The 24,343-nt window shown below is 47.0% G+C and overlaps 1 protein-coding gene and 1 long non-coding RNA gene across 15 annotated transcripts; one reads left to right on the top strand and one right to left on the bottom strand.

Annotated features, from left to right (window-relative positions):
- Positions 1–5,261: 5,261 nt before the first annotated feature.
- On the top strand, positions 5,262–16,742 carry IRX4 (iroquois homeobox 4; the record flags this gene model as incomplete). Of its 12 annotated transcripts, none has more annotated exons than XM_080579321.1 (7): positions 5,262–6,945; positions 7,432–7,539; positions 12,353–12,418; positions 13,313–13,564; positions 13,939–14,045; positions 14,953–15,275; positions 15,460–16,742. In XM_080579321.1, 5 exons carry the CDS (start codon positions 12,374–12,376, stop codon positions 16,209–16,211), a joined length of 1,479 nt encoding a protein of 492 aa, XP_080435447.1. In that variant the 3' UTR covers positions 16,212–16,742. The 12 variants fall into 12 exon arrangements, with proteins under 12 accessions (XP_080435447.1, XP_080435442.1, XP_080435437.1 ...); XM_080579316.1 differs by having other exon boundaries at positions 5,263–6,945; positions 12,260–12,418; XM_080579311.1 differs by lacking the exon at positions 5,262–6,945 and adding an exon at positions 6,952–7,345.
- Positions 8,301–14,496, bottom strand: LOC308189363. 3 transcript variants are annotated; one of them, XR_013946327.1, is made up of 3 exons: positions 14,102–14,496; positions 11,693–12,186; positions 8,301–10,734 (listed from the first exon to the last, which is right to left on the bottom strand). It is a non-coding gene; the product is annotated as an uncharacterized lncRNA (long non-coding RNA). The 3 variants fall into 3 exon arrangements; XR_013946328.1 differs by having other exon boundaries at positions 11,693–12,141; positions 14,102–14,495; XR_013946329.1 differs by lacking the exon at positions 14,102–14,496 and adding an exon at positions 13,831–13,950.
- Positions 16,743–24,343: the final 7,601 nt, after the last annotated feature.

The following is a 24,343-nucleotide window of genomic DNA, read 5'->3' as shown; positions in this document are numbered from 1 at the left end:
CAAACATGACTACATTTCATATCTTGACTGCTCTTTTTGTAAACCTAAAAATTTCACATAAATTTTACATTTTCCTTTGTTAATCATATTTAACCATGCCTGACATGTATTTTCAATGAAATGATTCGACTTTCCAGACAAGTTATCCCAGGTCTACACAGCTTTAATCTGAAGCCAATATTCTGGCTTGTATTTTATTTCAGCTCTTCTATACTACTGCAGTTCAACCATTTCACTACAGGTAAAGAAATTAGAGAGAGAGAGGGAGACTTTTAATTCAAAGATTTATTGATTTTCCAAAAAAAAATAAAATAAAATAAAGGAGGGAAAAGGGGAGGGAATACAGGAATGTCCTACGGTTTCTCAGAATTTATGGAGATACTATGTAATCATAAATCTATGTGCTCCTTTATTAGACAAACAGCCCTTCTGAGATAAACAACCTAGCTACTCAGAAAAAAATAAAAAATAAAAAATGAAAAAATAAAAAAAAATCTTTTGACTGCAAAGTCCTCGGAAGATAAAAGCTTTTAAATGCTTGTGAGCGGTGGGTTAGAGTAATTGGTGGAACAAATATTTAATAGAAAGTTCAGGCTTTTTTATACGGAATTGATTTGAATCTGGCTGCAGGTCACAGGTGATAATTTTGTAGATGTGAGTCTGTTCTGAACATTATGGGTATTTGCCCATCAAAATAAACCTATCAAACTGTCTTCTACAGTGTGCAGCCTCTGATTAGAAGTGTCATGGTTAGACTATTGCCCTTCTTCAACACAGACAAATCCTGGGTCTTACTGATGTTTTTAGCCTCATATGATATGATATTATATTATACATTAAATGTATTTTTTAAATAGCTATCATATAATACATGTATTTTCAGTGATTGTATTCTTGCAGCTATAATCCACTGTGGATCCTTCTGCTTTTCAGTGACCCTCTCACCTTCAGGGTACAGAATTATTTCGTGGGGCTAGAAAATATTATTATTTTTTTTATTATTGTTTTATGATTATCATTATTATGATTATGATAGAACATCAATATTAAATGCTCAAAATTTTTTATGATGTTTATGATTTTGAATGACCAAGGAAAAGAAGTAGAAAGGGTAAAGATGCATTTATCTCTGTAGTATTATTGTCATTTTTTACCATCTCAGCTTAACATATTTTAAACAGAGAGAAAATTTTAAGTCACTCTTAATTAAATAGAGAAAATTATCAGTGAGTATTGAAACTAGGTAGCTGTTGGAAAAAAAAGTAATTAGCCTTCTATAGCATATTTTTAGTTTCCTCTTAGAATACAGTCTCTTCATACAGAGCAGACAATTCTCTGCATCCTTCCCTGTTTGTGTACACAGATAAGGATGTACATGTACATGTGTGGCTAATTCTAGTTCAATTATTTCTAAACTTTCTGCACTGAGGAATAGAGTGTATGGGGTTAAATTATTTCTCATCGGTGAATATTTATAATAAGCAACCATTTTGCAAAGCTTAGAAATTAACCCTTATATCTGTAGTATGATGACTATGGATCTACAATCTGCTTACATGGCCTGGGTGCAATTACAACCATGGCTATAGATTGCAAAAGGAAGGGAAGCTCAGAACAGAGCAGCACTGCTTAAAAAAAAAAAAAAAAAAAAGGACTGGTAGTGACATTTCAGCTTCCCCGTATTTCTTTATTTCTTAACACTTTCCTGCTGTTGAATCATGCTGATTTATTAAATCATCTAGCAAATCAGAAAATTGTGATGGTTTAAACACTTGTCTTTTAAAACAGTCTTTGCAGCTCATATACTACAGGTCAAATATTATTCACAGAGTGGGATCCTACTGAGCATTATCTTGCATACCACCTCAGACTACTGCCCACAAAAGCTGAAGGCATGCTGTGGTTGTTTGAGATGCTCAGCACCTTGTAAAGCCACGCATGTTCAAGTTAGCATGGTTAGTCCAAAAAGAGTAGGGGGGAAAAAAATGGAGAGAAAGAGAGAGAGAAAGAAAGAAAGAGAGAGAGAGAGAAAGAGAGAGAAAGAAAGAAAGAGGGAGAGAGAGGGAGAGAGAGAGAGAAAGAGAGAGAAAGAAAGAAAGAAGGAAGGAAAGAAGGAAAGAAAGAAAGAAGGAAGGAAGGAAGGAAGGAAGGAAGGAAGGAAGGAAGGAAGGAAGGAAGGAAGGAAGGAAGGAAGGAAGGAAGGAAAGCCCATAATGGGCCCATAATTAGATTGGACAGATATGCAATTAAGTAAGTTAAGTAAAACATTGCAGTGCAAAATTCATGTTCTATTTGTTCTATTAAACTCAATAAAAAACAAATGCCTACTGGATTTAACAAAGATAGATTTAATCCCAAAACCTGAACTATTTAAACAAACCAGTTAAATTTCAGTATAATATGTCTAAATGTATGTTTTATCAAGCCACTTTTATGTTTTGCTGGCTCCTTTATCTTGTGTCAACCAAAAATTCATAATACCAATTTTGACTGAAGGCTGGCTTTAATTACAATTTCTTTTACAGGTCTCAACTGCTTTTTGTATCCTGGGAAATGAGAGCAGTTCTTTCTACCATAGTCGAAAGAAAATGAAAAGGTTGGTAAATGTATAAGTAATTTTAACTGATTCATTGATCTGAATACTTTTAAAGTAATACAGTAAGTATTTCTGTCACACTTTGAAGTTAAGCTTAGAGCTCAGTTACATCCCTTAGGGTTATTTTATAGCCATTAAGAATGTGTACCTTTTATCTGGTGCCTTCAATTAATTGAATTTCAAAAATATTCTCAAATGTTTTTAGAAAATCATTTAGTTCCTGGAGGACATTCCTGTGTGATTTATTGTTACAGTAATTAAAAGCAGTGAGTATTACACTGGTCACTGTTGGAACTCCTGTCTGCCTTTGGCTATATTTTGGTTTAAGTTAAAACATATAGTGTACTTGAGAGACTTGTGAAGGAAGGCAAGAAAAAAAATTAATTCTTTTCAGATTGCTTCAGAATTTTGGCACACTTAGAAATAACCTCTTAGAGTGATCACAGTGATATTTACATGATAATTATATGCAAGCACAATTAAGCTTCTATATTAAACAATTAAATAATGCTTTTCCTGCTATGGTAAATTATTCCTGACTACCCATATTAATATTCTGTAGTTCTAATCGGTGCCATAAATAATTTTCAGTTTTACACATTCTGCTCTGAAGCAATTATTAAGAGCTCTTAGGAAGAGTTAAAACAGCTAATGAAAATAATTAGCAGGAAAAAAAAAAATGTTGGTTCATCCTGCATGGAAAGATAACCCTAAGCGCAAACTACAAATGCTTCTTTAATTGCATCATTGTTTTCTGAGGCGTACACAGTTCTTTTCTGTAATCTCTTCCGTGCAAGGAGTGATCGCCCGCGAGTAACATTTTATGGAACTACTTGTGCATGGGAAGATCTCTAGGATCAGACCCACGGCCCACTTCTCTTTAGTTGTGTAACATGAAGGAAGGACCCAGCTCCTGCCCTGCTTCCCTGGAGCTCCACCTCGGCAGCACTGCTCACCTGAGCAAGGGCTGCAGGCTCCCTCCCTGCTCAGTGCAAGAAGGAGAACTTGGTCCTACTGACTCACCCAGTATCTTCTGCCTTCTCAGGGTCTCCAGTGTCCTTCGGTGTGGCTAAGCTTTTAAGCGATGAAAACGAAGCTCCCCTCCTAACTAAAAGATAATCCTCTCCAGCCATCCGTATATCAAGTACACTAAGACAGCCTTAACTACTTTTCTAACCACACCAACATTTTTTTTCTACCGCAGAATAGCTGTCTTCTCAAAACCATGAGTTCACGAGTAGAATTGTAGTAACGCTTAGAAAATTGTTGAAAAATAATTAGAAGCGTATATATTTATGGCCTACAAAAGAGTCAGATGACCAGACCAAGTCTGAAAATAGATGCCTTTTATCAGCATGGGTACATATTTACGAATAAAAGTATAGTTGTACAGATTCTGACCAATGCAGGTCAGTGCCAGATAAACATTTCACATATAAATGTACTGCAGTCATTGTTCACAGTAATAACCTCCCCTTTTAATAATCCATCCCTTTTACACTGAAGTGCCTAAAGGTTTTCTAATGTGTATCAGTCTTTTGAACATCATATAATCAATTTAATGCAAGAAAAGGAAAAGAAATGTACCTGTACAGATCCTTGCACATTAAGATAAACCTTGCTGTGCTGAGGGAAGAAAAACAAATGAGGACAAAAACAGTTTCAATGAAAATATGATTTTTCTCCATGTATTTACTACATTCTGAATTGCTTTGGATTTTTGTGTGTGTGTGAAATTATTCTAGTTATGTAGATTATCTGGGAGGTTTCATGATTAAGCTAATGTTTTTCTAAGACTTTCATGAGTTATGAAACAAGCAGTAGTATATTATTCCTTGACTGGGTGTGATTTAATAACCTCAACAGTAAAATAAAGGCCAAAAAAGTAAGAGATCAAGCTAGTGTTTTCTCTTATCTGATCTCTTAGAAAGTAGGTCTTCAAAGAACAGCCACTGTGCTGCTGGAATTGACACTGGCAATTAAATATTTGATATTCCCTTTCTGAATGGAAGTACATAGTGCTATCACCAGTGCTGTTTGTCTAATGACATGGAAAATTAAGGTTTTTAACCACTTGCTATCGTTTAGTGATGGCCTTTTCACAACAGAGAGGGCATTGATCTAGCTACAGAAATGGAAAAGAATGTTGAAGAATGCCAGGATAGACAATCCCAACTCCATTTAGACTATGAAAAGAGCACCTTTTAACAGTTTAAACATTAAAACAATTGGAAACTCAGCATTAAAAGAGAAAGGGAGAAAGAGAAGCTGTAATAACATCATGAACAACATAAAAAAATCTACAAATGCCCTTTGCGCCACCAGCCCTGGTCTGTGATTTTTTGACTGTTCCCCTAAAGCTTTTGCTTTGGTTGCAAGCACCTTCTGTGATTTATTGGTAGCCAGTGTCCCCTCAGTAGATGTGTCCTTCAGGTCGCTATGGTTGACTTACATGAACATCCAGTGGGAACTCAGCTTTACTTGGCTGGGTCACCCTCCTCCTGCCTGGGTAGGCCGGTCTTTCTCATAAAGCCATCCTGCCTAGCGGTGCAAGGTGGAATTGATCGGGATGGAAATGGGCAGCAATTTCTGAGGTGTGCAGGTCGACATAAGCAAAAATGAAAAGACAAGAGTCTGCTCACTTCCTCTCACCACCCCTGGCACGGTAAAAAGATTGCACCCGTGCAACGGAGGTTGATGTATTCCTTAAGATACCTGTTAGCTCACTGCTCCGGGTGGTAGGTGTTAATGAGATAAATGACTTTCTGAACATTGCCTCCTGCCCTTGAACACCTTCAGAGGGGCAGTGGGAAGGGGCAGCACCCAACAGCCGCAGATGTCCCCCCAGCCGCCCCGCTCTGCACCCGTGGGGCACCCCCGACGCCGGCACCGCTCCCGGCCCTGTCACCATTTTGTGGGATGTCACTACGGGCTCGGGCCGGCGGGCGGCTGGAAGGGGTCTCACGGAGAGGGGCGGAGGAGCCCGGGCCAGCCCCGACGGGACGGTCGTCCGGCGGGGGAGGAAGGGATGCCCCGGATCCGCTGGAGACGGCGCCGGCAACCCCTGGGCTGCCGGCTGGTCTGTGGAGGGCTGGAGGGTCCCAGAGGCCGGCCAGGAAGCGGAGCGGTGCCCGGTGCCCCGTTCCCCTGATCCCCCGTCCCCCGTCTCGGCCGGCCCCGGGCGGGCAACCCCGGCGTCCCCGCCGCCGCGGGTTAGCTCCCCGCTTTAATATGCAAAGGTCCGCTGCGTGATTGGCTTTCTGCTTGCGAGCGTGGATGGGGAAGAAGGCGCACGTTGTCTTTCTCCGTGCGGTTTCCCCGCCTTGGAAGCCGCAAGGGCAATCCGAGGAGGGAGAAAGGGGAAAGAGAAGAGGGTTTCCCAGTCTCAACATCCATCAGATTTCCCCTGTCATTGCACTACAAGGTGCAACGTGTGTCGAACATTACGAGCATGGGGCCATGCAAATGACACAGGCATGAAAGAGCCCTGGCAAGAATAAATCTGTCGATGTACAGATGTTCCCTATTAACGTTATTGTTCAGCCTTGGTGGTTACGGTGGGAAGGCACCGGCTCAAAAATCCCCGCTGCCACCCCACCTCTCCCGAGCCTTTCTCCCCACACCTCTTTGTCTTCGCTTAATTAGGTAGGCTATAATATTCTCCTTTTCTCCTCCTCCGTCTTATTGAGACGTCTGCCCGGGCTTATGCCTTTAAAGAGAAACGATATCGATCCCTCCTCCCCCTTCTGTCAATCCCGATTTGTCCCTTTTCGCGCTGCACAAACAATTAAGCCAAGAAAGTCGCGGCCGCGCCGCAAAACTTAGCGCACGACCGGCCCCCGGAGGGGGCTGCACGGGGCGGGCGGCGGCGGACACCGGGGAGGGTTTGGGGGGGGGTCTCAGCCCGGGCCCGGAGAACTCCGCAGCAGAGAGGGGTGGCAGCCGGACCGACGGACGGACGGAGAGCAGCAGCAGGAGCAAGCGCTCCTGCTCCCGACCCGCCTGCGGCTGTCGCCCCTCCGGGGGAAGCCCCCGGTGATCAGGCAGACCCCTCCGGCTGCCCCCGGGCCGGGGGGCGACGGCGGGGCCGGCCCCGGGGCTGTGGGGGCGCTGCGGGACGCGGGTCCCCGGAGCCGGGGGGGCCGCGCTGCGCCCCCCCGCGCCCCCTCCGTCTAGCAGAGCCCCGGCAAGCGCGGCGGAGCCCGGGTCCGTCGCGCCGAGCCCCGGCTATGCCCAAAAGTAAGGCCAATAGGTGGCCAGGTGCGGGGACGCGGAGGTTGGCGCCTGCGTCCGAGCCCACCTCCGGCAACGGGAGGGAGACAAAGACGGCGGGAGAGGCAGAGTTGCCCGTAAGTTTAGCGCCAGCGCAGCCTTGAGCCGCGGAGATAAATGGGAGCTCGGAGGTGCGCGCACTTAATCACGGCGCCGGCTGCCTTCCAGCGCGTGCAACCCGCCGATCATTAGGTTAAATGGAGGACATTCGTGTCCTTCCCGAATCGATGCAATTATTGTTGGCAACGAGGACAGCAATTGGAGTGGCAGCGCTAATTTTACTAACCTGCTATTAATTATGGTGTCCCCCACGCCCCAGACGGCGTTTATAACCCGAGGAGGCAAGCAGTGCTGGCTGCTGCTGTTTTAAAAGGAAAAGTTGGAACCCGAGCGTCTGGTCGTGTTGGAAAGTGTTAATCAGCAGGAAAGAGTGTGATCAGTGGAGCTATTCACTTGAACGTCACTCTAGTACAGGGGGTTAGTGAAGTGATTGTGGCGCCTGGGGACCGAAGGCACTGTGCCACTCCAGTCAGGTATTATACACTGAGAAATGTCTACATTAGTTCTCCGTAGCTCCCTGCGAAGTGAGCCAGCGCAGACAAGAGGAGAGAAGCCCTGCCATGGCACAGCTCTCGCTACGAGGTTTTAGCCGAAGCCTGTTGTGATCGCAGGTAAAAAAAAAAAAAAAAAAAAAAAAAAAAAAATCTCCTTGTTTTGGTAGTGATGCTTGTGTGTGTGTGTGTGTCTGTCTCTACGGAAGCGAGGAGGAGGGGGGGCGGTGGGGTTTATTTTTTTCCCCCCTTCGGAGCCTGCTCTAGCAGCAAGGCAGCTGAAAACGAACTGCTGGAGGGAAGAGAAACTATCTGTGATGAATCATTTGGCTTTGTGCAATCTTTACCTAGGAGAGAGGGCAAATGCAATTTAATATATGTGTTATTTCTTGGGAAGGGGGTGTGGATATGATATTCAGCGAGCGCTAAGGTAAGGTACCGAGTCAAACTTTCTGGATTTTAAGACAAACTTTGAAGGGAATAGGGTTTGACCTTGCACGTAGGAAAGTTTTCTCTTCGCACAGAAGTACGCTCAAGCTGTCCGCTGCCAGGCAGCTCGAAGGTGGTGGCGTTTGAGTGCCTACGAGTCTCCGGCGCTTGGGGTGCAGGAGCTGGAAAGGGAAGCCTCGGAAAATCTCTGCTTGGCTAGGGACAGCGTAGTTGTGTGCTGTGCACCGGGCAGGTAAACGTGGATGTGCGGCAGGGTCCATCTAGCCCCACAGCGGCTGCCCAGGTCGCAGCATTTGCTTCTTCTCTTGCTGAAAAGTTTTGGGGAGTGAGAGTGAGCGCGTGTGTGCGTGTTGGCTCTAGTCCTTCAGTGCAAAAAGTTAATAAATACAAAGAACAGAGTGAGCATGTGAGGCCTTTCTGCTTTAATCTAGATTGTTTGCCAAGAGGATTGAAGACTACAAAATGAAAGCATTCAAACGGATAGCTTGGAACAACCGCTTTTACACGTAGTTGTAATCTGCGTAAATTAATTAGCGGCGCCTTCTTATGCAACTGTTTTGTCATCATAGTTGTGCTGATCACAAGCCATTAGGTGGGATTGTGCAGGTAGGCACCACCGGCTCGCTGCCCCCCGATTTGCAGTGCAGTGTAGGCAATCACACTTCAGGTGGGCTCTAAAAACACATCGCGCCTACTGGCGATACCGCCTTCCTGGGAGCTAATCTTCTTGAAAATGTTGCAGGCTGCCCTCGGTTCCATGTCAGATCCCAAATGGGCAACGTGTAGAGCTTCACGGCGTTTGTCAGACAGTGTCAAGGTTGCTTTAAATCTTTAACGTGAAAACAAAGCAAACTCGACTGAAAGCGCCTGCAGAAGTCTGTTTAGCTCATAAGCAAATTCTGTCGCTGAAATATTTCCAGGAGTGGCAATAACCCCTCGGAACGAGGAGGTGATGAAAATGCAGATAGCAAAACTGTAGCTGCATTAACTGCCTCTAGATCATGTCCCTGAAGACGTCCATCAAAGCGTTAGTCCTGACGCGGTTCTCTGTTTTACCTGCTGTGGCCTGTTCCAGTATCACAGCGTTTCCTTCTAGTTTTGTGTTTTTATGATAAAACTTGCATGAACGTTGGCTCCAGCTTCCCGGGGAAGAAGCACGTAACCCTGGAAGATGTACTTAGTTTGGCTTTGGTGCGAAAATATCTGCTTTTCTGGGTGCACAGGCTGACTCTTACGAGAGGGAAACCCTGCAGCGCTCCATATTGATTGCCATGGCTTTTACTTTCTCAAACTTTGGAGAAAGCACGGTGTGTTTATCTTTCTGGTGTGCTGTTGACTCTTTTGTACGGGAAAGGGGCTTTGACAAGGAACAATTTTTATTGCATAGCAAAGGCTTGCATTTTCCAAGTGCTTAAGGATATAGCCCACAGCATTAAGCGTCTTTACTTGGATTTGAACAGTGTTACGTTGTTTATGTGCAAGAACCACAAAGGTTATTTTAAATCATTGTGGGGCTTATTGCATGTTTGTGCTCTGGCACCAAAAATTCAAGATAAAATATAACTCTGTTGGGTTTCTTATCAACAAAGGGCCATTATTTGTAGATTGCAAGTGAAACAAGCCATGAACGCCGTAGGAAGATGTAATGTCAATGTTTAAATATTAAGGGGGGTTGGTGGTGGTGGTTTGTTTTTTGTTGTTAGTGGTGGTGGTGGGTTTTTGTTTAGTGTTTTAATGACTGCTTTCTAGGGAATACAGATTGGAACTGGCACAAAGCTGACCGGGGGTAAAGTAATAGAGCAGGCAAGCTGCAAAGAAAAATGAAAAATAATTATCATGATTAATCCAGGAAAGTTCGGTGCAAAAACGGGCACCAGAGTATTTGCATGGGGCAGGGCAATGAAAGACAACTGTGATATATAAATAGACAAGAACTATAAATATTGAATTTCACCTTGTATTTTAAAGTTTAATAGACTCATCTAAATATCAAAACCCGTAGTGTTGTGCGGGCCACTGCAGAGTTGACATCTGCAGTAGTATCAAAAGAAGGGCGGGGGGGGAACACAACGGGACGTTTCCCAAACTGAAGCCTGCAAAACTGCGAGGCAGTTCTCTAGCTCTCGCGGCTAATTATAGTGCTTCACCCTGAGCCACTCTTGAGATAAGCGCAACTGTTTTCTTCCCTAGCACCGGTGAGTTATACTCCAGGGCTTAAATAAACAACCCCTAGAGTAATCAGCACAGGAGGCAGAGTGAGCAGTACCCAACACTGCAGGCAGACCATTGTGTAAACACCGGGTGTCTTTTCTTCCAAAACAATGCAAGAGCCCGGCAGCACGATGCACAGAAGGAAGCTGCTCGTAAATAGTAACTAAAACTACCATTATATTCTGGCAGCACCGGGTCGCAGAAGGAATAAAGAAGCGTTTCTGTAACAGAAACCCAATGGCTAAGTTATTAATATTCCCGGGAAGAATAATTTAGCAGTTCAGGTGAGAGAAGGATAAGCATTTTCTCCCCCCCCCCCCCCCCCGCCCAAAATCAATACGGAATTCAAACCCGATTATTAATGTCATTTGATTCCCACTCTTCACACGTTTCACCCGGCTACAGATAGCGAGCAGTCACGATAATTTGCATGTACTGTATCTGATATCTTTTATTTGCAAACACTCTGAGGCGCTATAAAGTGCTGCTTGCTGTAGTCTAACTCAATCCGAGAACTAGTATTTTCATCTGTAAATTAAAGCAATTACGCAGCAGATATTATATTATGTGTACTGTGGTCTCCAGATAGTCATCAATCACCCTCAATCGAGCTGTCAGTGTGGGCAGATTCGTTTCTGGGAGGCAGTCTTCCAGCTGGGGAGAAGAAGAGAACATCATCATTAATTAGAGTGTGACCCTGGGGCTATTCACATGTCTGAACCCAGGAATCTCTCTGAGCAAGTCTGCACACCGTGGAGCAGCGCTCAGCCGCAGCTCAGCCCCGTCCTCCGCTTCCTCTGCCCGCCGTCGGGGTGAGAGGGGCTGCCTGGACCCCCCCGACGGCCGCCTCCGCGGGGCGGCAGCAAGGAGCCTGCCCCTGTTGGGGGCTCCGTCTGGTCAGGGAGGGGGGCACGGCCCCCACAAACGGCCACGTCCGGGAAAGGAAAGGAAAGGAAAGGAAAGGAAAGGAAAGGAAAGGAAAGGAAAGGAAAGGAAAGGAAAGGAAAGGAAAGGAAAGGAAGGGGGGCGGCGCGGGAGAGACGCCCGCCCCATCGGTTCTGCTCGGGGGTCCCGCTGCGCCCCGAGGGTGCTGCCCCGGACCCCACCGCCAAGGGCCCCGAGGGAAGCTCCGCGTTGCTGGGAACCACCGGCAGAGAGGTGTTTGCTCCCCGGTGGGAAGCAGCACTCGGCACATCGGGGCACCGGCCCCCCCGATGTAACACCCCCCTCCCAACCGTGCCCACTTGGGAGCACGCAGGCAGGCTGGATGCGGCCCTCAGCGAAGGGCTGGCTTTTCCAGCGGAGGTTTGCGACGGCACCCGAGTCGTTTTAACGTGAAAAGTCACGTCCTTCAATCACTCGCCGGAATACGCTCGTAGGGTTTTCTACCTGTAATCACACGTCGGGAATAAAAGCTGGAAAAGAAACGCGGGATTGCATGTCATGTGCTTTATTGTCAGTGTTAGCGCTAATTTTAACTGTTGATTAAATCTTAAATGAAGACTCAATCGTGTGTCCCTTCATATGTCTTGTTTGTAATTGAGACTAATTATTACTGTGGGGTGGGAAGAAGCAGCTGCTCATTAATTAATTTCTAATTAAAAGTGCCTACCAGCCCTTCAGTGACGAAGGAGGTTGGGGGGGGGGAAGAAATCTTGGCTGATAGGACATTGATTCTTCAGGTTGAAACCATTCATTTCCTTCCCACAGAAATATATAGATATGTTGCGAACCAGCATAGCTGGTGCTGGAGAGCTTTCCCAACTTTCGCTCCTGTTAGGCAGACTGAGAGAGTTGCTAGAGAGTCTGTTTTCCACGCCGGCTCAAAGGCTCCCGAAAATGAATGTTAAACTTCCAGGCAGGGTAATTTGAATAGGTTTTACGTGACGTCAGAGGTTCGGCTCCTGTAAAACAACGTGCTTCTGACGTGATGTGTTTGTTCTACTTTTCGTTCCCCCTTTTTTCTCCTCCTTTCCCTTTCCGTGGGTGCAAAATATGTGTTTATGCCGTCACGTTTGCCAGCCTCGCAGCCCTCACGTAACAACTATTTCTGTGTCGCAGCTGTAGAGGGGAACGTGCTAAAATTACTATACGTCTTCTTTTTTTCTTTAGTTAAAAAAAAAAAGTTCAAAAAATCATGTAAATAAATTAAATGTGGTTTTCTGCTTCGTCCTATAAGCATCTAGGGACCTGTGGTTACCAATCAATTGGTACAGTAGAGCAGAGCAAGGCTGCAATAGCGTGCAGATCAGACGTCTCGCCTTGTTTCTAGATAACTGGGAGCCTCTGTACCATGTCATATCCTCAGTTTGGCTACCCTTACTCCTCTGCACCCCAGGTAAGACTTTTGCCTACAAACGTTAATTGATTGAATTTCAGTCATTATTGATCACTTCCGTTCAGTGCTAAAAGCTGCAGCGATCCTTTCTAGCATGCGAGAGCGTGAAATCGGTTACTCACTCAGCATGCCTGGGTGATGCCTAAGTTATATCTTGTGCCCGTGTTTTGCAACGGGGAGGCACACTCGGGATTTAGGGTCTTTCGGGGTGATAACGATGTGTGTGGGAGGATTACAGAGATGAGTTCGGTGAGAAGGGGAGCAAAAGATCCCCCAGCCCCCACCCCCTCCCTCCCCCGAGCGCTTCTTTTTATCTTTTCCGATTAAATCCACAGTTTACCAATTAAACACGAAAGTACCGAGGGCTGAACTGCAGTAACATAATGGGGTATTCTAAAACAGCACGTTAATAACAGGTGCGTGTATGGCCGGTACAAATCTGCAGTCAAAATAAATATGCATGAGTGATTTAGAGAGAAAAAAAAAAAAAAGGTTTAAAAACGCAAATGGGAAGTATTGTGCCGCAAAAGGGGAAAAGCGGCGTAAACCCTGTCTTGTCAGAGCACACCGGGAAAGTTGGACTTTAAACGCGAAGGGCTGGAGCAATGCATTACGGCAGATTAAACGCCTACAGGCACGGGGCGTTTGTTTGCTGGTGGTGTGTTTTTTCTTATTATTATTGTTTTTTATTTTAACTGATAAAGTACTCGCACCTCTGTTTTAACGTTTTAACCCCCGAAGCAAAACACGCGGGGGGGGGAGGAGGGGGGAGATGGGGGGGGGGGGGGGGGAAGTGGGGGGCGACACCCCAAAGCCGCAGCCGTGGCGATCAAAGTTAGTTTCAGGTGCCGAAGTTTGCCTCCCCGCCCTGAGCGCGCCTCTCTCTCCCCCCAGTTCCTGATGAGCACCAACTCCCTGACGACCTGCTGCGAGTCCGGCGGCCGGACGCTGGCCGAGACGGGGGCGGCCGCCTCCGCGCAGACCCCGGTCTATTGTCCTGTGTACGAGAGCCGCCTGCTCGCCACCGCCCGCCACGAGCTCAACTCCGCCGCCGCCCTGGGGGTCTACGGCGGCCCCTACGCCGGCCCCCAGGGCTATGGAAACTACGTGACCTACGGCACCGAGGCTCCCGCTTTCTACTCCCTGGTAAGCACCCCCACACACACACACCCCACCCCCGGTTCCACCGCCCCCCGCCCGCATCCCCGCCGCATCCCCGGTTCCGCCGCCGCCCCCCGGGCCCGGCGATGCCTTGGCGATGAGGTTGAGGAGCCGGCCAGGACGATAGCTGCGGCCCCCCCCCCCGCTGGTAGTCACCAGGGCGCTCTTCCCAGCCAGCCCTTACGTCCCCCTCCCCTCTTATTCCCCCCTCCCGCATCGCAACACCGTCCCGAGTTCACGTCCCTACGGACCCCGCCGCTCCGGGGGGGGCCCCGGGCCGTGCCGGGGGGAAGTGTCCCCCTCCCCGAGAGCCGGGGGTCGGCGGGGGCTGAGGGCGGCGGCGCGGCGTCTCTTTGCAGAACAGTTTGGAGGCGAAGGACGGCGGCGGCTCTGCGCATGCGGGCATCGCCCCGGCGACTGCCTACTACCCCTACGATCACACCCTCAGCCAGTACCAGTACGACAGGTAAGGGCAGCCCCGGCCACCCTCCGCGACCCCCCCCCAGCATCCCGTGCCCGGACCTCAGCCTCGGCCAGCGGCCGCTCCCCGACGGTCCCCGAAGGGTCCCCGCCGGCCGCCCCCTTCCCCGCCGCTCAGCCTCCGCACGTGGTCCGGCGGCGGGGAGGGTGCGGACCCCTCCGACGCCCCCTCCTTCAGTTTGCTCCCGTATGGAGTCAGGAGTAGGCGGCCGGCCGGCCCTGCTGCCTTTATCTGCTTTAACAGGGCGCAGAAGGCGCTCAGACGCCGGTGCAACCTCTGAGGCGCCGGTGACCTTTGCTGGAGGATGTGCATTAAATATTCAGTTGCAGTCCGGTGTCATTTGCGTTAGGCTTATATATATATATATATTTACAATTTCAGGAACAAAAGAGTAGGGGAGATTACTAATGAAAGGAGTAAGAGGAAATGTATTTCTATTAACAGTTACACCCTGGGGTCACCCAGATGTATTCTGTTTGGGGAGGACTGAGCAAACAACAGGAAAGCAGGATTTCTGGGCGTTTGCGAGCCACTAGGATTTTCCTGCTGCCCGAAAGGTTGACATTGACTTTGCCGCGAATAAAGGCAGGCACTTCCTTCCCTCCTTCCCCGCAAACGAAACGCCGCGGCGTAGCGGGGGTTTGCACCGCCCGGTGACCGGTGCTGGCTGAACGAGCCCTCCGTCCTCCTCCTTCCTCGGCCGGGCCTCCCCTGGAAGCTGAGCTGTCCTCACCCGCTTGTCCTGCCCTCGGTCCTGCCGCCCCCACCCGCGGGGGGTGCCGCGTGTCAGAGCCGGGGCCCGGGGAGCCCCCGCCCCGCAGGGGGGCGTCAGGCGGGTCGCCGGGGGGCGAGGGCGCCGGGTCACGCTGGGGGTGCTCGGCTGTGCCCGCAGGTACGGCGGCATGGACGGCGGGACGCGGCGGAAAAACGCCACCCGGGAGACCACCAGCACGCTGAAGGCCTGGCTGCAGGAGCACCGCAAGAACCCCTACCCCACCAAGGGCGAGAAGATCATGCTGGCCATCATCACCAAGATGACCCTCACCCAGGTCTCCACCTGGTTCGCCAACGCCCGCCGGCGGCTCAAGAAAGAGAACAAGATGACCTGGCCTCCGCGGAACAAGTGCTCGGACGAGAAGCGGCCCTACGAGGAAGAGGAGGAGGAGGAGGAGGGCTCGCAGGAAGACGCGATGATGAAGAACGAGAAAGCCGAGGGTACCCTGCTAGGAAGGGGCACTTAGCGGCGCGGCCGCGGGGGGTCGGCCGCCAGCTGGTCCCGGGGGGGGCCTCGCCCCCTTGGCCTCGGGCCTCGCTGGCGGGGGCGCCCGCGGGGCGGCGCGGCGCCTCCAGTGACCGCGTGTCTTGTTTTTGCCGTCCCTTCCCCCCACCCCTCCCGCAGAGCCCACGGGCAAGGAGGAGAAGGAGCTGGAGCTCAGCGACCTGGAGGACTTGGACGCCGCCGAGTCGGAGAGCTCCGAGTGCGAGATGAGGCGGCCCTTCCCGCACCCGCTGCCGCACCCGCACCCGCTGCCGGGCGGCGGACACCCGCCCCGCGCCGCCGACCCCCCCGCCAAGCTGCCGCTGCCGACCGCCGTCGACGAAGAGGAGGAGGAGGAGGCGGAGAGGGCCCGCAGCTGCCTGAAGCCGGCGGCCGAGGAGTGCGAGGCGGCCCTGCTCGGCGCCCGGCCCCGCGGCTGCGAGCCCAAAATGTGCTTCCCGCAGGGACAGCAGCTGCTGGAGGCGAAGCCCAGGATTTGGTCCCTGGCGCAGACCGCCACCTCCCTCAACCAGGCCGAGTACCCCTCATGCATGCTGAAGCGGCAGGGGGGCTCGGCCGCCACTGCCGTCTCCACCCCGGTCAATGTCATCGACAGGCACCAGGATTCACCGGTCACCAACCTCAGGAACTGGGTGGACGGGGTGTTTCACGACCCCCTGTTCAGGCACAGTACTTTGAACCAAGCCTTGAGCAACACCACAGTGTCCTGGGCTACCACCAAAGGAGCCATTCTGGAAACGGGCGCCTTGGGACGCTCGGTAGGCAACGGCGCCAACGTGCTCAAGGGGCAGCTGTCAAACCTGGCCCACCACGACTCGAGCAAGGAGTTTATTGCGTTTCCCAAAGCAGGAAGCAAAATGTTTTGCTCTTAACGGCCCCACCGAGGGGCAAAGAACTTCCCTGCACTGGAAGAGTCAGCTACACTGAAAAGAGACTTGTGAAGAGTTTAAATATAAAACTTTTTCTTTCCTTTTTTTTTTTTCTTTTTAACAACAGAAACGAGGATTTAAAGTTCAGTTTGCTCAGTTCAAAGGACAGATGGCTCACTGCTCTTCTGAAGAATTAATTTCTCCTGGCTGCGACTTTAAGGGATCAATGTCGTGAAAGTTATTTAATTCCATGTCCAAAAGCACGTACTATAGTGTAGACCTACTTACAAAGTTTACATCCGAAAGTTTACAAATGATAAATTTTAATTCAGATTTAATTTAAGGCATGCCGATATTAGTTATAAAGACTTTTTGAGAGTTTTTCCTCCTAATTTCCTTGTTAGCATATAATTCACAAACAGCACTTCTACTAAGTTTACACCTACTGCACAAATTTATCTTGACAACAAAAAAAAAAAGAGAAATATGTTAAAAGGTATGTTCACTCAAATAAATTGTCTGTTTCAGAGGTAACAAGCGTGGTGGCCTTTTGCATTGCACGAACAAACATATTCCAGGTTTCCAAATTCCCTCTTCGGCTCGTTTTAAGGGCCGGCACCGGGCTGTCATAAGTGGGAAGGGGCTCGGCTGCTCCCTGTGGCCTCCGCGGGCCTCCCGCAGACCCTTCCCTGCTGCCGAGGAGGCCCGTGGCCGTGCGTTTGGCGAGTGCGGCAACGGGCACCCGGACAGTACCGAGAAAAGGGCGGCGGCGCTGCCCAAGGGGCCGGAGGCGCCGGCCGGGCCTCAGGTGTCCCCGCGGCTGCCCGGCGGGGCGCGGCGGGGCGAGGCCATCGGCCGCTCCGGCTGCGGGCGGGGGCTCCCCCAAACCGGCCTGGCTCTGCCGCGGCGCCTCCTCCTCGGCGCGCGGAGCCATTGATTCACGTGGAAAATTTGATCTTTTAAACAACCGCTTTAGCTTTCCAGCTCTTCTGCCAGTATGGGGAATCGCTGATCCGCCATGAATATTTCAGCACTTCAGGACAGATGCTTTACCGTTTTGACATTAAATAGAGTGCAGCCAACAAAAAGAGAGAGAGCGCGCTCGACGTGTGATTCAGGAGCACTCGCAGCCAATTTACCATTTAGATAACAGGCGTTTAAAACATTTCCCTTACTCTTCCCCGGAAAGGGAACAAACTTTTCCTGATCCCCAGACCGGGAGAGGGGGGAGAACTGCCGGAAAAGCAGCTGCCAGGCAGCAACAGCCCCCGGTTTACCCAGACCGGGCCAGATCCCTGGGCTCCCGCCCCCGGCGCTGCGGCGGAAAAAAGAAAGTGCCCGAAGGACCGAGCTGACACCGGACAAGCAGAAGAGCCTTTCTGTCCTCACCCAACCCCCTTCTGTCTGAAATAAATGATAAATGAGAATGCAACCCGGGGGATATGCACATATATATTAAAGGCGACGATAAATGCAACCGAGGCAGTACCCAGACAAAATATAACATCCTCCAGCCAGCAAAGTTTCTAGCGAGACCTGTTAGTGCAAGGACTGAATAAAGGAATCCGGGTGCGGAGATCAGATCAAGCCCTTCCCCTCTCTGCGAGCAGCCGTAATTGGATTGTATCCAGTCATATTCCCTGTCATTGTATTGACTTTCGCTCTCTTGGATGATATTATCGAGATCACTGAACCCCTCTGCTGATCTGGCTGTCAAAAGGCTCAGACAGGAGCCCCCGGCCTGGAAAACGTGCATCAGCCAAGATAATTTGAAGTGAAATTTTCATTTTGACAGTAAACCCCTCAATTTCTAAAGGCTCTGCACCCGGAGAGCTCGGTGGCAGGAGGAGGCTTTACAGAAAGCCACGTCTTAAACTGAAAAGGGCAAAAGAACTCGAATTAGTTGTAATAGATAAAAGGGCAAAAATAAAGAGTCAAGGGTACTTGACAGTAATAGCGAAAGTGGAGTCTCCGGGGAGCCGCGATCTCAGCTCAAGGCTGGGCCGGCAGGAATTTTAATGCAGCCGGGGCGGCCGGCGAGCTTTGCCTCTGAAACCCTTTAGACAAAGCAAATTATTTTCAGCCCAACTTAAGGAGGTGGGGATGAAGGAGGCGAGGAAGAGGAAAGGGAGGAAAGGCGAGTAGTCAGGCTGCCCTCAAGCCTTTGGTGGAGGCAAGCGGGACGGGGGGTAAAGGCTGCGTGCCGTGTTGGGGGGGGGGGGGGGATTCAAAGCCGAGAAATTCAGGGAGGTTTGCGTGGATGCAAGAACCGGGTGGGGTTGCACCGGGTTTCCCGTTGGGTTTCAACATGGCAAGTGCGGCAAGCAGAGAGAGATGAATGGCGAGGGCTCTAAAAGTCGGAGGCAGGTGGAGCCGCCGCACAGAGCTCAGGGACGCGCTGCCCCTTCCCGGGACGAGGAGGGGGCTGCTCCGCTGCGGAGCCAAAGACCTAGCTCGGCCCGAAAAGTGCCGGACTTTTGCGGAGTGCTGAGCAGGGCACGCAGCTCGAGGGCTGGCATTTTACAAGTGATTCATACCTGTAACACACTAGCAGTTGTAAGTCACTACCGAGCGGAGTCGGCGTGGTCAGTAATGAGATTTGGTCAGCTTGTGATTTGGGAGGCAACGCCTCCCCCCCCAGGACTTAAGATGACAAAACTGTGGGCAACACACAGGCACACTGAAACATCAGAAGCCAAGATAAAATCGGACCAAAGCTTTATCTCTTCATTTTCTTATCACTGTCATTATAAAACAAGTTTGAGTTAGTTTTTTGTCTATTATATAACAAGACCAGATCCCTCTGGACTACGGACCGGCCGAGTATTAAATGTAGAAGATAGGGCTGTGCGTGTATGCATGAACTCATACACACGGAAACATTACTTATGTGAGAGGAGTCTGTAGAAATCGTGGGGGATTGCTTTGGTACAGGAACCTTATCTATAGATCAGCCGTCAAATACAGTGATCTCTCAAAATGTTTTTAAAAGTATGAACAAAAGAGTATGAGAAATTAATTTTGCCATTTGACTCAGTAACACAAGCCAAAGATCAGGTTCAGCTGCTTTAGAGGAGGCTACAGGGCTGAAAGGGAAAGACATGCAGCTCGTATGGCTGTACAAAGCAGAAATAAAAAGGCAGGCTGAGAAAGAAAGAGAGGAAAAAAATCGTAGAGAAACGGCTTGAAACTGAGAGACTCTAAATCATTCAGCCATGGCAAATTCAAACACACAAAGGAGGGGATGCTAAATTAACAGTGCTTTTTACATAGAGCCCAAATAAAACTGTAATCAGCGACGCGTTACTTTTCATTAAGCGAGTTTGACAGCAGCATATTCAGCCTCGACAAGGGAACAGGAGCGAAGAAATATACGGCTCTCCCAGCCCGAGTCATAAGATAATTCCTTAAGCTCCATTAACAACTCTTAGCCGGAGGAAATGGGCTCCCTGAAAACATCTCCAAATCTAAAAGCTTTATCGACCCCTCAAACCTCTGCTGATGGTTCTATTTAAAAAAAAAAAAAAAAGAAAAGAAAAAAAAAAGAAAAAAAACTTAGAGGCGAGACGTCCAGCAAGGTAATAGACTTTGACACAACACCTTCTTAACTAGAGAGAGAGAGGCAGGGAAAACGAGACCTTAAATGATATTTAAAAGGCAGCCAATTAAGATTTAAAATGATTGTCTCCTGAGATTATGCATGCAATTTATGTCATCTACTTTTTTTCCCAGGCATGCATGCAAAATTGCAATGGGACATGCTGCCTGTTCCTTAAATAAATAAATAAATAATAATAATAGTAGTAGTAGTAGTAGTAGAAATTAACAATCTGTTACTATCTCACATAACTGTAAATGCTAATTTAGGAAAAGGCTGGTGTTTAAGTTCTACCTGATTATAGAACACCTTGCAACAGCCAACTTGTGTATAGGTGCCTAATTAAAAGGCAGCTAAGGTGACGTCCATTTTCTATTAATGTTTAGGAAGAGTTTTCTTTTTATCCTGAATTCATATTGGGCTGTTAAATTTGTGTGATCAATTCATCATTACACGACCCAGTGTAAGAGCTCCTTCCCATCAGCTACATAAAGAGAGTGTATAAGAAGACTTTATCTTGGCAAGAGTTTGAACATTATGCATTTTAAAGATATAATAGTTCAGAAAGAGACTCTGACTTAGTACAGTCTTTTTGATATACGTTTACCTTTTCCATTTAAATCTGACCTTCAAATAATGTGTGTGAGAAAGTGTATTCAGTTAAATGCCAAGAAAAGAGTTAATGCTCATGTTGTTTCATTTCATGCAGAAAACTTGGCAAATGTGAGAAAGGACTATAAGTCATTGATTTTGTGAAGGATCAGAAACTGTTTCAGTAAGTTTGACTTGTGGATGAATGGGGAGAAAAATAGTATTTCAGCCATCACTAAGTTTTGGCCAGAGTTTAGGCCCTCCCTTAGATGAAGTTAGTACAGTGTGATGAGCTTGAATCTGAGTACTCTGTCTCTTGAGGTTTGTGTGTGTCTTTGCACATGAAAAAGTGAAGAATGGAGGGACGTTAATAGTGAAATTACAAATTTCAATTTGTCTGATAAAAAGTGTAATACTTGTACTTCCTTTTCAAGAGGAATCTATATTTTTATGGAATAGGTAATGGTGAAAACACACATCCTGGAAGTGTGACATCTGGTATCAATTCCTTCTTTGTCTGAGGATGTTTTAACTCACATTTAATGTCAAAGAGGCTGTTAAGTGTTTAGGACTTGTGAGAAGGATTCCCTTCATGCTCCTTGTGAAGTTGCATCACTGCAGAAAATAATTCCAGATTTGTAGTCCCCCAAGATGCAGTTTTAATGTATTCATTCATTATGTAGGTCTGGGTGTATTTTAATACACAAGGAGTGAGCCTTCCATACCATATAACTATCTAGCAAATTCTTCACTTGGCTGAGAACCTGAAGATACATTCCACATAGCCTGAAGAAGAAAGAGAAGAGCAAAAGATGAAAATTGCTTCCCAGTGTACCCCCACCCTACTGAGAAATGGACTGGGGCTGTGGAGGAAAGAAATAAGCCTCCATACAACCTAGAGAATGTGTGTATGGTAACAAGCCCCACTGGTATTCTTTCCACAGTGGGGAACATAGTCTGGGAATGAAAACTGCATTTGACCTACTTACAAGGCTCAAGTGTTATTATATGTCCATCCCAGTTTAAGGAAAGAATGAAAATGAAGGAAATATCTTGAAGGAAATAATTCTCTTAACATTCCTTTTTGCTCATATAAATACTTGATAAATATTTTTGTACCGATGTGGCTGGACACAAATGAGAGCAAAAAATCCTTCCTCTTCTCAATTTTACCTCTATTGTCTTTCTCCAAATCAGTATATCATTATTTACATTGTGAAACAGATATATTTTAGTTGCAGTTGGCAAGTATTTTGTCATTGGTATCCATGGAATAATAATCAGGCCGTTTCTTAAAGAATATCTCAGAATTCAATTCTGAAATACTGCCAAGGATGATGGAAATGGAACTGAGGAAACACCTCCCTCCAACATTATTTCTTTAATTCATTTGATATCTATGGAATATTAAAAGCAAAAAATAAAAAAAAATAAAATAAAATACTTGAGATCTCATCGAATCCTTTCCACCATGTATTTTATTATGAAACAGTATTAATTGCTGTGAACATAAAACTCTTGCTAGAAAATAAAAAAAAGCTAAATAATAAAATTAATGCTTAAAATTAAAGCTCTGTTCTTATGACTGTAGATCTGCTACGTCAAAGACTGGTATATCTTCTAAAGCTTTGTTCTATATCATGGTATCTCTTGACACTGGGGTTCAGAGACTTGTAATATTCTGGCAAGTTATTCAGAGTGAGTCACATTGCCCTAAGTCTGAAGGCGTTCAGCTAACCAGCTCTGTTCACTACATTAGTACTTTGGTAGTACTTTTGCCAGAGAGAAAATTATTGGAAAGATAAGATAGTGCCCAGGGAAAATCTAAAGGGGAACATCCCCAAGGTACCAAAAGTGGAAAAAAAAAAAAAGGCGGGGAATGCTCGGGAATCCTTTGTGAGTGGGATTCTTCTTCCTCCCTTCCTGGAAATGGGAATGATGACCAGACAGGCCCTTACATAGGGTGTATAAGCCACAACATAATGTTTTTCATTCTGGACTGGTTAGGTCACAGCACACAAACAAGTGATGGTATTGACAGTGATGACATAGAAGCCAGACCTGATGACATCATTTGTTGGTAGCCATGTGAATGTAACATTTTAATTTTGAGGCTTCATGCCTTTGGGTTGCCCTCATTCTGAACATACTATCATCTTCTCACTGACTTGATGCAAATGACTGACAGTATATTGAACAGAGGAAGTAGAATCTGTTTCTGTTGCTGCAAGTAAAGGTGGCAGATAACTTTTAGTCCAAAGTCACATCTGTGACCAAGTACAGAATAAGTGTTTTGTTGTTGTTGTTTCTTTGTTTGTTTGTCTTATTTACCACAAAATCACAAGCGGTGAAACAGTGACTGGTGCCCACAGTTTAATTCTTTGGTTTCAGCCTTCATCAAGAAACAAGTGAGAAGCTTCTCACTCAGAGGAGTAAGCTCATAATCTTACAGGAAAATGTAAACTATATCTGAACCAACCTGGACAGATATATAACTAGTTTACCAAAAGTCTGGAATACTGTAGCTGAAATAAATAATAACTAAAAAAATCCATGCTGATTTTGCTGACTCTGTGCCAGGTGGGGAAGTCCCATCATGACAGAAGACTCACCAGAAAAAAAGGAGCAGGGGTAGGCAGGTTTTTGTGACAGGGAAACAAGCTCTATTGACTCCACTTGTTGGCCCAGTACTGGTTTCTGCCTTCATTTACACTAGATTCAGTCAGCTATAACTCAGGTTAACTTCATTAGAGAAATCCCTGTGCATGAAGCTGACTGAAGTAAAATCCCTGCCAACCCAGCTGCTGCACGTAAACCTGGGAGTCTGCAGCGATCACAAAATACTTAAAGGAATCTCACACTATGTAAGTGTTTTCACTTAAGGATTTTAGGCCCATAAATGGCACACCTTATCAAAGTAGGCCAGTTCAAGTTATGTTACTTCTATATTAAATTGAAGCAAGTGGAATCAACAAATGTGAAGGCCAAAAGTCAGATTCTCAAACTTATTACTGGGTTTACCTTCAAACATTTCTGCTAAGCCTCTCTTTTTTCATAGTAACACAGGAGAGAGAAACATCAAGGGTAGTTTTCTTTTCATTCTTTCATGTGGAGGAATGCAAGGCATCTGTTGGTTGACAGATCTGTGAAGGATAGGATATTTGCTATTTTCCAATCTGCTGTCACACAACCTAGTCAGTAGAAAGTCTTCAGACACAAGTCTTTGCTATGCATGAATCTTTGCTGCTGCTCTTCCTTGGCCTGAACTTCTTCTTTGCCAGAAGGAGTGATGAAAGAGAAAGAAAAGCAAGGTAAGAAGAAATGTCCTTCACTTAAACCAAGGATCACAAATGCAAGCCCATGCCTACCACCATAGACTGAAGGCATTGTCATTACTGGGCTGAATTCTGTAATTGTAGCAACTGAGTAATAGAAAGGTAGCCTGGGAACAACCAGAACACCTCCATTCTACTCATTTTGTAACATAAAGCATTGTCAAAGACCTTAGAATAAAACTTTCTAAATGAAGGACCTAAGGAACTTAAATCATAATACACTTCAAAATAAATAGATAGATAGATAGATAGATAGATAGATAGATAGATAGATAGATAGATAGGTAAACCCCAAAAGATAGATAGGGACAGTTTTGCAAATGCATTGAAGAATAAGGAACTCATCATAAGGAAATACTAAGGTGATTCTGAGAAATGAGTCAAGGCATGTTCTATAGTAAAAGTAAAAGCCAAACAAAAGCAGACAAACACCAAATCATGACCCCAAATTATGCAGTTAGTTTACATTGAATTCATGAGCAAGATGCGCAAACCAAACCTGAATTTTCCCCTAGTACACAAGGTCCCATCTTTTCCTGTTCCAGATCTCTGTTACAAAAGAGGGAAGGGGAGGGGAGGGGGAGGGAGGGGGTAATCCAGGTAAATTGAAT

This window comes from Anser brachyrhynchus (genome assembly GCF_964034855.1).
Source record: "Anser brachyrhynchus genome assembly, chromosome: 2".
NCBI classification, from domain to species: Eukaryota; Metazoa; Chordata; class Aves; order Anseriformes; family Anatidae; genus Anser; species Anser brachyrhynchus.
This window is presented reverse-complemented; position numbering and strand designations above follow the sequence as displayed.